Source organism: Artibeus jamaicensis, unplaced genomic scaffold, assembly GCF_021234435.1.
Source record: "Artibeus jamaicensis isolate MK-2021 breed Jamaican fruit bat unplaced genomic scaffold, CSHL_Jam_final scaffold_916, whole genome shotgun sequence".
In the NCBI taxonomy this organism is placed as follows: domain Eukaryota; kingdom Metazoa; phylum Chordata; class Mammalia; order Chiroptera; family Phyllostomidae; genus Artibeus; species Artibeus jamaicensis.
Genome location: NW_026522059.1, coordinates 53,575,441 through 53,588,738, shown reverse-complemented (window position 1 = coordinate 53,588,738; position 13,298 = coordinate 53,575,441). Strand labels below are relative to the sequence as shown.

The window sequence follows — 13,298 nt, the reverse complement described above, 5'->3', positions numbered from 1 at the left end:
GGTGATCTTAGGCAAATCTTTTCTCTGAGGCTGATTAAAGTAAATGTGAAATGGGGATACATATATGACAGGATTTCCTCCCTGGCAAAATAACATATTTAAAGTTGAACACAAGCATTAGCATGTAGAATATCCTCCTGATAAATTTCAGTTTTTTTCCCTTCCTTCTTGTGTATATTATGATTTAGCATGCTGGTGTTCTGTATTTATCTGTAATGTGTTCATTTATTCTTAACTGTATTTTATCCTATTGACTTTATTTCATATCTATTTTGATATAAAGGTGAGTTATTAATAAAATTCAGATTTGCATATAAATTTTGAAAAAAGTTGAAGAATCTTTAGTTTTATACTTAATAGTTTGCTTTGGTGTAAGAAGGATATACACGATATGAATTATTTATTTCTGTTAATGTCACTTATCTAATGTTTATTGACTGCCTACCAAATCTGAAACATTTCCCCAGGCTTTTTGGCTACAAAAAGGTAAACTCATAATTTAGTAGGGAAGTCAGATGTATAAAGAGTTCATTTTAATTCAGCATGTTGACTCCGATTGTAGAAAAGTACACAGGGAATGATGAGTGCCCCCAAAAAAGAAGAGCTGATCCTACCTATAGGAAGTTTTCCTGAAGGGGATGTTCAAAGGTAGGGAATTAAAAACAGCATTCTGAATGGGGAATAATACATGTTTTGGAGGCAGGCAATGGAATGAGGCTGGAGAGGCAGCCAGAAGCCGATTATGAAGGTCCTATGTGCCACTGGAAGGAGTTTGGACTTGATTCTGTCAGTAAGTGCTTTGCAAGGTGATTACTAAGCTGTGAATCCCATGGTTGACATGAAGTCCAATAAAGAAGCTCTGCCTGTAAAACAGATGAAAATGATTGTTGAATGGAGGTGGGACTGTACATCTCAGAGCCTCCTTTTGAGATCATTCACCATCCTCATTAGGGTTCCAAGGAGCAGGGTTGTTTTGAAATCACTTTATTGAGTTGTGATTGATATATACAAACCTGTACACGTTTAAGATAAAATGACTTGATGAGTTTGGAGATAAGTGTACACTCATAAAACCATTACCACAATCTATACCTTAGGCATATTCATCGTCTGCAAAAGTTTCCTCCCACCTTCTTTATTTTATTTTACTTTACTTTGTGATAAGAACACTTAACATAAGATCTGTCCTGTTAGCAAATGTTTAAGCATACAATACAATATTATTAACTATAGGCACTGTGACATACATTAGCTCTGTAGGACTTATACAAGTGAAACTTTGTATCCTTGATTAATACCTCTTTATTTCTCCCTCCTGCCAGCCCCCAGCAACCACCAGTCTACTATTTTAGACTATTCTTATAAATAGGATCGTGTAGTGTTTGTTCTTTTGTGTCTGGCTTATTTTACTTAGCATAATGTCTCCCAGGTACATTCATGTTGTAGGAAATGACAGGATTTCATTCTTTTTTTTTTTTTTTAAAGACTGGATAAGCCCTGGCTGTTGTAGCTCAGTGGATTGAGCACTGGCCTGTGAAGCAAGGGGTCGCTGGTTCAATTCCCAGTCGGGGTACATGCCTGGGTTGCAGGCCAGGTCCCCAGTAGGGGACACATAAGAGGCAACCACTGTCCAGCAGATGTTTCTCTCCCACTTTCTCCTTCCCTTCCCCCTCTCTAAAAATAAATAAAAAAATATTTTTTAAAAGACTGGGTAATATTTCACTGTATGTAAATACCACATACTCCTTACCCTTTTGTCCACCCATGGACACTTACTTAGGTGGTTTTCATACCTTGACTATGGTGAGGAAGGCTGTCAAGTACATGGAACGCAAATATCTCTTTGAGGTCCAGATTTCAGTTCCTTTGGATATATACCCAGAAGTAGGATTGCTGGATCACATGATAATTTTATTTTTAATTTTTTAGTAGCCTCCATACTGTTTTCCATTGTGACTGCATCAATTTATATTCTCACCAGCAGTGCACAATGGTTTCCCCCTTTTTAAAAATATCTTATTTATTTATTTATCTTTAGAGGGGAAGGGAAGGAGAGAAGTAGAGAAATATCAGTGTGTGGTTGCTTCTCATGAGTCCCTGCTGGGAACTGGCCTGCAACTCAGGCTTGTGCCCCAGCTCGGAATTGAACCGCGATCGTGTGGTTCGCAGGCCTGAGCTCAGTCCACTGAGCTACACCAGCCAGGGCAGCAACTGTTCCCTTTTCTGTACAGCTTTGAAAAACACTTGATATCTTTTCTTTTTTTGATAATAGCCATCCTAACAGGTATAAGGTGGTAGCTCATTGTGGTTTTGACTTGCATTTTCCTGATGATTGAATATATTTTCATGTACCCATTCAACAGCTTGTTTTGTTGTTGTTATTAAGTTATATGAGTTTTTTATATAGTTTTAATATTACCTCTTATCAGATACATGGTTTGCAAATATTTTCTCCCATTCCAAATAATGTCATTTTATTGTGTTCATTTCTTCTTTCGCTGTGCAGGAGCTTTTTCGTTTGATGTACTTCCATGTTTTTATTTTTGCTTTGTTGTCTCTACTTTTGGTATCATACCCAAGAAATCATTGCCAATGCCAATGGCAAGAAGCTTTTTCCCTGTGTTTTCTCCTAGGAGTTTTACTATTTCAGGTTTTACATTTTTCTTTAATCTGTTTTGAGTTGATTTCTGTGTATGGGATAAGATTAGGGTCCAATTTTATTCTTTTGCATGTGGCTGTCCAATTTGCCTACAATGGTATATTGAAGATACTATCTTTAACCCATTGTGTGTTCTTGGCACCCTTGTTGAAAATCAGCTGACCATGTATGTAGGGATGTGTTTCTGGGCCCAAGAAGCACAGTTTTAAAATTACTGTTGTAGGTAATAGAAACAACTGAAGTTTGTAAAGTGGGAGTTAGATGATCAGATTTGTCTTTTGGTTGGATTGTTGTACTGACAGTGTAGAGGATAGATGGATAACAAGCCTAGAACTAGGGAGAGGCAATAGCAGTATTCAGGTTGTTGGAATGGATAGAATTGAATAGATGTGAGAATGTCTTATTGATTGATTTGATGTGTGAAGGTGAAAATAATCTGGGATTACTTCTGGATTCCCCAAAGGGAATGAATTATTGTGAACCCACCAACTCCAGGGAAGCAGGAGGAGGGACTTTCTGATGTTTTCTTTGTTCATCTGTATGTGTGAAATTAGGATTGTGAGCTCTTTGTCCTAATGTTAGTGCAGAGTGTATTCAGACTAGAGTACAAAGAGTTTCGTGTTTATAAAACCTGATTCTGTTTATAACCTAAATAGAACAATATTGTTACTGATCATAAAGCACTGGCTGACTGGAAGAAGTAGAAGAAGTTGGAACATTTTTTTTTAGATGGAGATTTTTAATTGCTTTCTCTTCTGTTCCTCCCGTTTCAAGACCTCCTTACTATATAAGTTGTATTCTCTCTTTTTCCTATTTCTGCCCTTTATTCAGTTGTCCATCTCATGAATTTCTTTTATAAAACCTCTTTGTTTTGTTGTGTCTTTGCACAAATGTTAACTCTGTGCCTGCTGTTAAGCTGTTGGTTGTGGGCGTGAAATGTGTTTCCCTTAAAAGAGCTTACAGATTTTTAGAGGCTGGACAGGACACATGAATTATCAGTGAATTTTATATCCCCTTATATTCTGATAAAACCTGTGGAAGAGTTCCTCAATGTCAAAGGCTAAGAATGTTTTATTCCTCACAAATTATATTCTTATGAAAATGCAGTGTTTTAAAAATTTATTTATATTTAATTGAACCTTTTCTTTATAATCCACATAGACAGTGCATAAGTGAATGGGTGTGGCTGTATTTCAGTCAAACTGGAATTTAGTAAAACTATATCCTGAGGATATGAGAATCATAAAATATTGTACTTTCTCTTGAGTTTATTTATTTTTTAAAGATTTTATTTATTTATCTTTAGAGGGGAAGGGAAGGAGAGAGGGAGAGAAACATCAATGTATGGTTGCCTTTTGTGCGTCCCCTGCTGGGAACCGGCCTGCCGGGAACTGGCCTGCCGGGAACTGGCCTGCAACCTAGGCATGTGCCCTGGGAATTGAACCGTGATTGTCTGGTTCGCAGGCCTGTGCTCAATCCACCGAGCTACACCAGCCAGGGCTCTTTCTTGAGTTTAAAGTTTGATAAAGAAAAAAACTTTTTAAAAAATTTTATTTATTTATTTTTAGAGAGAGGGGAAGGGAAGGAGAAAGAGAAGGAGAGAAAGAAATAGCAATGTGTGGTTGCCTCTTACATGTCCCCCACTGGAGACCTGACCTGCAACCCAGTCATGTGCCCTGACTGGGAGTCTAATGAGCAGTCCTTTGGTTCGCAAGCCTGCGCCCAGTCCATTGAGTTCTATCAGCCAAGAAGGAAACAAACTTTTAACTAAAAAATTAATACTTATGGAAAGCATTAAAATGGAGGTATATTTAAAGTTTTCTCAGACAATAGAAGGAGTGAGCACATAATTACCTGGAGGCATTGGTGATATCTTTGCAGGACACACAAAGATAATTGTAGGAGTTGTCTAAGCAGAAATTCTGTGGGCTGCTGTGAAGGAAACTCCACGCAGGATGCTGAGACTTGGAAGAACATGCAGTGCTGGAGGGAGAGCTTTAGGTAGTGTGGTGTGGCTCCCTGCAGGCTGCTGCAGGCCAGTTTGCGGTGCTTTCATTCACCGTTTTCATAGATGAAAAACTTAAGAGTCATCTTGACTCTTATCTTTCCCTCACAATCTATATCCCATATATTAACAAATTCATTTAGTCCTATGTCTGATACAGGTCCTAGATCTGACCACTTTTTTCCAGTTCCACCATGGCTACTGCCCTAGTGCAGGCTGTCATCTCATTTTACGTGCTCTCTTGTTAGAGTTAGAGACTTTCATCTGGCAGCTCTGCTTTAACTGTTCCCCTGTTGCAGACTCTGTCCAGCGGAGTCTGCCTGTCGTGGTTGGACGAGAATCATTGCACAGGCGACAACAATCCTGTGTGGAAAAAGGCAGCAGTGCGACTACACTCTCAAGGGGAGAGTGCCTATGGTGCCTCAGCCACTCCCTCAAGAGGGGAGCACCCCAACCCTTGCCTATATAGGCTTTTATTGTTTTCTTGGGGTCTTACATCATAGAAAGATTTATTATCTATCACATAGAATATTATTGTCTACATTCTAGGTACAATCAAGGAAATAAAAGTAACATGCAAAGGGGAATGACAATGAGCTCATTAGCTCTGTCCTTGGGAGAACTCATATAGGTTTCGGATATTACCTTGAAGATAGACAGTACACATTTGTTGTTTTAGACCAGGGTGATGGAGTTTTAGCAAGAGCAAGCCATAACAATCTGTATGCATTTTCTAGGCCTGATTCCCATGGGAAAACTCAGTTTGAAGCTCTGGCTCCTGCCCACCACGTTGCATCTGTAGGTTTTCCATACAGAGCTGAGTCACATTTGCCGGGCCAAGACAAACTGGTCTCTTACATTTCCCCATAGCAGCAATTCTGTACATAGCTGTGCGATGGCAGTCATTTTAAAAAATATTAATCAAAGAGATTATGCTACATAGCTCACAGTCCTCTAGCTACTCTGATGTTCTTGCTGTTTTTCACATAGGAAGCTTATTGCTGCCCCAAGGTCTTTGGACTTCCATTTCTGTCTCCCCTCAGATCACTTGGCTTGTTAAGTCACTTCATTCAGGTTTCTGTGCAGATGACTTCAGTAAGGCTTTCTCTGAAATTCAGCTAAAATATATCACTATCTAACTCCTTACCTGGCCTTAGATTTTTTTTTTCATAGCATTTACAATCCTGGCATTATGGTGGTGTGTATGTGAGTGTGTATTTTTAAAAGTATTTATTTCTGTCTTTGTCTATTTTCTGTTTTCCCCACTGGCATGCAAGCTCAAAAGAGGGATGCCTGATTCATAACTAAGTTGCCTGTTCTTAAATGTGTTGGGCACAAAGTAGGCTCTCAATTAATATTGGCTGATTAAATCATGAATGAGCAGAGTATTTGTTGTAAAGTGGTGGAGATTAGTGTTTGGAAGAGGAAGTAACATTCTTGGTAAGTAACATACTGTTTCACATAATTTTTATTGTAATACTGTGTCATAAGTTTTTTCTTTCTTTATTTTAAAGATGAGGAGAAAGCTTTTCAGATAGGATAAATAACATGTACCTGCTTATATGGGTTTTACTTAGTCAAGTGATTAAAACAGTTTTTATTGAATGCCTCTGCCTGAGTGCTAGGTAGAGGTGCCATTTCAAATTCACAGTCTGACTGATATGAAAGGTGTGATATGGTCATATGTGTGCTTGAGAAAGTTGTCTGGTATAAGGTAAGAGAGGTGTGGAGGAAGGTTGGATTAGAAGCAGGGAAATGCTTTGGAGGACTACTCTAGAGGCAGGGAAGTTGAGAAAAATGACATTAGGTAGAAGAATTGTTAGGACTGGTGGTTGCTAGAGAAGGGAGCAGAGCCCCTAACCTGCTACATTCAAGAGAAAAGATTTGAAACAAAATAAAAAAGGTTTCTTGCAACAAATGCAATGAGCTCTGACTTCAGAAGGAATGTCTTGCCAAATACGAACAATTACTTAAATGGGAAAGAAAAAAGAAAAATTGTAAGAGTACCAAGTATAATACATACTTACTTAATGGTAGAAAAACTGCATCTCTTTCACATACTTACCCTATTTACAAAGGTTTTGATGTGCTTTAATAGATTAGTACAGCAAAACTTGGGGGTAAAATCATTTAAGCTAGGGAGTTCAGTTTTTTGGGGACACTTCGTTTATTTTGAGGCCAGAACCAGACAGGATGACCCTGTTATCTTTGTTCCAGGGTGCTGAATGCATTTTGTCTCTAGTGGTATATGACATTCTTAGCCACAGTGGCAACAGGACAAAGTGTATCTTTTTTTGCTTCCATTTTCCCATTAGGCTGCGGTTGGAGTGGGTATAAAGATATGTGTATGTTAGTGACCTTATTTCTGCCCCTGTGGGATCTGGAATGCCTGTGTTAACCTGTGGGAGGAGAGGTTCAATACACACACGTGGAGGAGGACTGCAGGAGGTTGACCTGGAGCTCAGACTGTGAGGTAGCAGTGCAGAGAGTAGAGGGGAGCATTTGAGAATCCATGGAGTGAAAAATGAGGAGAGTTTCCCACAGAGCCTGAACACAGGGAGGAGGTGAGAAGTAGGTGAAGAGAACTGAGGAGAAGTGGCCTGAGGAAGATGAGAAGAATCCAGAAGTTAAGCAAGAGAGTGTCAGGTGTGGCCACATCATCTCTGGCCTCTGGGCTCTAGAAAGACAAGGACTGAAAATACTCCTTTGGGTTGGTAGAGAAGGGATTGTTGGAAAAATCAATGCATGAGAATAGTTTTTTAAAAAGTCATGTTAAATAAAGGAACATATATGAAAACAAAGTTATAGTGCTTAAAAATGGAATTAATGAAGTCCAGAGGCAAATTAAAAAATATAGAAAATAATTCACTGTCTAGTAATAGTGTTTACAAAACCCAGAAGGGATAAAAAGTAAAATACTGAGACTTTGAATACAGAAAGTCAAGATCATCTTTGGAGGAGGGGTGTGGTTGTGTGTAGGAGTGGCAGGAAGTGTGAAAATTCAGCTTTCTTCTTTTGGGAAGGGGACAGCTCACCTTCTCAAATTCTCCGGTGCACTTAGGGAAGCTTTCCTTTAGGATTTTGCCTGAACTCTGACTGCTCTTGTTTCAGTGCAGCATGTCCCACACTGCATCCCTGGCCCTCCTGGGAGCACTCTCTTCACAGACAACCTGCACACTAATCCTCATCTCGCGGCCTGCTGCCACTAGGAACCTAACCCGAGACAGCTCTGAAAAAGGACCACACTTCTATAATTATGCATTTTGGGAAGCCTGCTTCAAATTCAGTGTTTCCCTGGTTGGGTTTCATTCAACACTAGTCCCTCAACTTACTCTGGGGGCAGCTTTTTAAACCACTGAGTAAAAACAATACATTGATTCTGTTTGAATGACAAAGCATACTACAGAAAGTTTTTAAATACTAAATGTGTTTTTATTCCATGCTTATACACACCAAGTGTTTTTCCTTGTGTGTTCTCATGGAGTAGGGCAGGTAGTATTGTAATATCCTTTTCACTGGTGTGGAAAATAGTGATCAGAGAGGTAGTGAACTGCCAAAATTTCACAACTGGATTGGAATGCTTCCCCAGATTGACTCAAATTCTGAGTCTGATTGACTCAGAGTCTGTAGGAAAAGAGTATCCTGGAGAAAATAATCGTAGGAGTTCATGTAAAGTGTCTTTAGTCTTGACAAATTAGAAGGCCAAGTGAATTGCTTAGCTTGGGAGGGGAATAAAGGTGGGGCTTTGGGTAGTGCTAAGAGGTGCCATGTTATTGCATGCATACTATGGGCCAGGCACTGTGTTGACCACTTCATCTGAATTGTGTAATTTCATCCTCAGTTTAACCCCTTAAAAACAATGTGTGTATTGTTGCTATTTTGCAGATGAATTAGCTCAAGTCCAGAGAGGTCACATGATGTGTAAGTGGTGGAGCTGGGCATTGAACTCAGGTCTGTTTGATGTCAGGGCCCATGAATCAAGCCTCATGGTTTACTAAGGAGAGAGGAGAAAGACTGAAATTTCTGCATCACTTGCTTACAGGGGTTATTCAACTCTTACTGAACAAAAACAACTTATTCTTAATTTCTAGGGGACAGATGATTTCTGCTGAAGATTGTGAATTCATTCAAAGGTTTGAAATGAAAAGAAGTCCTGAGGAGAAGCAAGAGATGCTTCAAACTGAAGGCAGTCAGGTGCTTGATGAAAATACTGTATTATGAACACTTCCCATATCATTAAACACTCTAGAAATGTTTTCTAATTACTGTATGATATTCTGTTGTGGGTGTGCATTGAAATTTAACTACAAATCCTTTTTTATTGAAAGAGGTTTTGAGTGTTTTCCAGTTTTTTTTTGCTAATTTTGGGGAAAAAAGTTATGTTATGTTTATTCTTTTATCCTTTTCTGCATTTCTGAAAATCTTAGAAGAGAGTCTTAGAAGGGAAATGACTGTTTCAAAATATGTATCAACACTTTTAAAGGTGTTGAACTTTTTTTTGTGGAAAAAATTTTTAATTTGTATTCTTACTAGAATAATAAGCAGTTTCGCTATCCATCAGATTTTCTTATATGGGACCCTGTTGGCTAAAGGAGCTCATAATACAACTTAGTCTGATTCTCACAGCCATTTGTCATTCTGTGTCCTGGGAAATTTGGGAAGAAAATGTATTGTTGGCGCCAGTTTTTGTTGAATTCCAGAGAGACTGTAACATAGTTGATAACTTGAAGAATGGAGATAGGTCAAAACTTTCTTTTTTAAAATAAATTTATTGATTATGCTATTATAGTTGTTCCATTTCCCCCCTTCATTCCCCTCCCCCCTGCACACCCTCTCCCACCCACATGCTACCCGTTAGTTCATGTCCATGGGTTGTACATATAAGTTCTTTAGCTTTTACATTTCTCATACTATTCTTGTCCACCCCCCTGTCTATTTTCTGTCTACCACCTATGCTACTTACTCTCTGCACCTCCTCCCAATCCCCTGTTGCTAACCCTCCATGTGATCTTCATTTCTGTGGTTCTGTTCCTGTTTTATTCTGATTCCAATTCCCAGTGCCCTTGTTGTTCTGCTTCTGTTCTGCTTTCTAGTAAGTACCTGTTTCCCACAAATTAGACCAATAATAATATTTGATTGTCTACATAATTTAACCTTTATGTTATCACGGGTAATTAAAAGTTAATAGTTGCTAGCCCTGTTTGCTTAAAAATAGTAAACATTTTGAAATTTATCACTAGAAATGAGCAAAAATCTGATGCAAGACATAGTGGGGTCCTCACATACTTCATCACAGTATTCATAATAGCTACACATCTTTTTGTAATGAAATCTCTTAGTGAACAGCAATTGTATCCTAATTTAGGCAAGCAAAATACAAGGGTGGGCAGAACTAGCTTTACAGTTGTGAGTACATGAAGCACAATTTATTCTTATATTATTATTTATTATTATTGACCAAATGAACAACTGTAAACCTACTTTTGCCAATGCCCGTGTTAAACTGAAATTCCATTAATATATTGTGTTTGTAGTTGAAAACAATAATTAACATTGATTTCATTTTTTTCTAGTGTGCCAAAACATTTATAAATCTGATGACTCATATCTCCAAAGAACAGACAGTTCAGTACATACTAACTATGGTTGATGATATGTTGCAGGTAGGTATATTTTTTGCTTAATACATTTGATGACTTTATCTTTTTGTGTACTGTCCAGTAACATTTTTGTAAGGTTTCACTTATAGCACTGGTTCTCTTCCAGGGTGTATTAATATATTTTTCTTCATTACATGAGGTGTAATTTGCTAATAGTGGTAAAGATGGGAATGCCCACATACTGGCTGCTTTTGTTGTTTTTCAGTGTAGCAAGTAATCCAAAGGTATTTTTCTTTCTCACAACACACTCAGAGTTCTTTGTTAACACCAGCAGTGTTTGGGGACTTGTTTGAAGCTTTCCAGATGCTCTGTGTACTTAATAGATGATATGGCTCCTTCACTTTTCAGTCATTCAGCAGATTTCTTTGTTCCTATAATCCAGGCCAGTGTGAGGCATGGGGTCTTCAGTGTTGAATGTAGGCAAGATGCTTGCTATCAAAAGCAGTGTTTCTTTGGAGAATGTTTTGCTAATTGTCTGAGACTTTTCTAGTTGTGTAGAGTTTCTACTTACTGCCTAGTGTCCCTGAACACAGAGGGGCCTTCTTTATTTACAGTTTTTTTTATTTTAGGGCAGAGTGTATATAATCTAGGTTTAAATTGTTGGTAAATAGAGTAGGTCTTTATGAAATAGGCTGTCTGGCTGCTAAATCCAGTGCCTATCTACATGTCTTAGGAGATTGAAGAAGAGTGTCAGTCTGGTTGATTTGGGGTCATTCTGTCAGTTTACAAGGAAAAATGTTTATTGATGGCCTACTATGTGCCGAGCACTGTACTATGATTGATGATACAAAGGTTAGGAAAAATAGGGCTGGCTACCTAGGGGCCATCATGTCATCACAGGAATGTAGTGATTTTATAATGTGAGTAAGGATTGATATCCAGCAGATGATGCAGGCCTATCTGAGAATGACCTTGCCCCTCCTAGCACTTTTTCCTTTAAAAAAGTAAAGTTAAGAAAAAATGGAGAATGTTGCCATTCTCCTTGGCTGTCCTGGCTCACCTAGAACTACACCTAGAACAGGAGGCTCTGAGTTGGAGTGCAGACCTTAGTTTTATTTATGTCATATACACATAACACACACAAAATGCACATACACAAGTATCCTCAATTTTTATACATAAACATATATCTGTAAATTAAAAACCATGAGTTTACACTCCCCCCAATTTCATTTCAGCTCAATACTACAGACTTTATTCTAGCCTTTCCATACTTGTAATCTCTTCTGACACAGTGAGATTGTGAGATCCTCTTATTCTTCATCTATTAACTCATTTATTCTACTCTATAATACAAAGAAGTTTTTTGACTTACCTAAATGTGAAGCCTTTTATCTAGAGTTCAGTGTGTGTTTTGTGGAGTTTTTAAACTGAGGGTATGTAGTCAGCGTATTGTGTTTGGGGTATGTATTTACTCATTTATTCATTTGTTCCTCACCTGAGGATAGTTTGTATTGATTTTAGAGTGAGAGGATGGGGAGAGAGAGAAACATTGATGGGTTGCCTCCTGCACAAGTCCTTACCAGGCTTGTTCCCTGATCACACCTGCAACCAGAAAGTAGTTTTCAACTAGTAACATGCAGAGAAAATTTAGGTGAGAGGTAAAGTTTCCATCATTTGAATTAAGAAGTAATTGTTCTCATTTTCTGAATCCACCTGCTAGTGTGATACACTGTTTTTGACTGTCCTTATCTGCCCTGATTTTTCTGTCATAATATACTAAGAATAATTTGGAACATTAGAGATTTCTCTAATTTCCTGTTTCCCTTGCCTACTTGTACACAGCTTGAGGTTCTTCCTGCTGATCCTTCCATCTAGAGCTTTGTGATCTTTCTGCCCTTTTCCTATTTTGTTTGTGTGGAAGTAGGTTAGAGGTGTTGAGAACAACGTGGAGAAGGGCAGGTCAGACGTTCGGGCTGAGAAGAAATTAACTTAAACTGCTACACCTTGCAGGGCTGGGATCTGTTATCTTGGCTCACTTGAATTAAACTAATCATAGTAATTAAAGGTTATTTTATTTTTAAAATATCCCCACACCCATCCCGTCCTCCTGCCCCGTAACAACAGAGAGGAAATTCTCATACACACTGGAAAAAGAGAACACATGGATTGATGGGGCATAAACGAGGATTGAGAAGCAGTGCACAGTTGTTACATTCTTTAGGAAAATTGGATTAGTGATATCATTCCTTTTCTTTTTTAGGAAAATCATCAGCGTGTTAGCATTTTCTTTGACTATGCTAAACGGAGCAAGAACACTGCCTGGTCCTATTTTCTGCCAATGTTAAATCGCCAGGATCTCTTTACTGTTCACATGGTAAGTTTCGAATTGATCAAATGTTTGATTTAGGGCACAGACTTACCTGGGCCATTTATAACATGGTGACCTCCCAGTTCGTAGGGTAGTAACTGCTGTGGTGTTAGCTTTTCAAAGCAGTGTTTTCTTTATTGGTGTTTAATAATGTGAGGACGTGGGGAAGAGAGAAGAGATAGGGTTGCCCTGATACAGTTGAAGTTTTGTGGAGTATAATGATGAGTGAGTCATTAGCATAAAAGCCTTGTAATTCACATGTGCAAATAGCTCTGGATATCTATGACAGAATTAACAGAATTTTGCTTTAAAGCAGGTATTATATTTAATTTTATTTTAATTAAGCAATTGTTTTTTAATATCTTAGATATGCTACCATTTTGTTTATTCATTTATTTTAAAGATTTTATTTATTTACTTTTAGAGAGGGGGGAAGGGAAGGAGAACGAGAGGGAGAGAAACATCAGTATGTAGTTGCCTGTTGCTCCTTGGGGACCTGGCCCTCAACCCAGGCACGTGCCCTGACTGGGAATTGAACCAGAGACCCTTTGGTTCACAGGCCGGTGCTCAATCTGAGCTATATCAGCCAGGGCCCTGTTTTAAACTTAGCCTGAAAAGCTATCTTTAGAAGCCTTAACACTGCAGAATCTTTTTTTTTAAATA

At 38.4% G+C, this 13,298-nt stretch overlaps 1 protein-coding gene across 3 annotated transcripts in view; it reads left to right on the top strand.

Moving 5' to 3' along the window:
• Positions 1–13,298, top strand: part of ATP6V1H (ATPase H+ transporting V1 subunit H) — a 138,412-nt gene that overhangs the window by 2,121 nt on the left and 122,993 nt on the right. For all 3 annotated transcript variants that reach the window (XM_053661018.1, XM_053661017.1, XM_053661016.1), the window contains exons 3-5: positions 8,756–8,858; positions 10,238–10,327; positions 12,528–12,641. In XM_053661018.1, the coding sequence (XP_053516993.1) occupies positions 8,756–8,858; positions 10,238–10,327; positions 12,528–12,641 (307 nt within the window). The remainder of the gene's footprint in view (positions 1–8,755; positions 8,859–10,237; positions 10,328–12,527; positions 12,642–13,298) is intronic.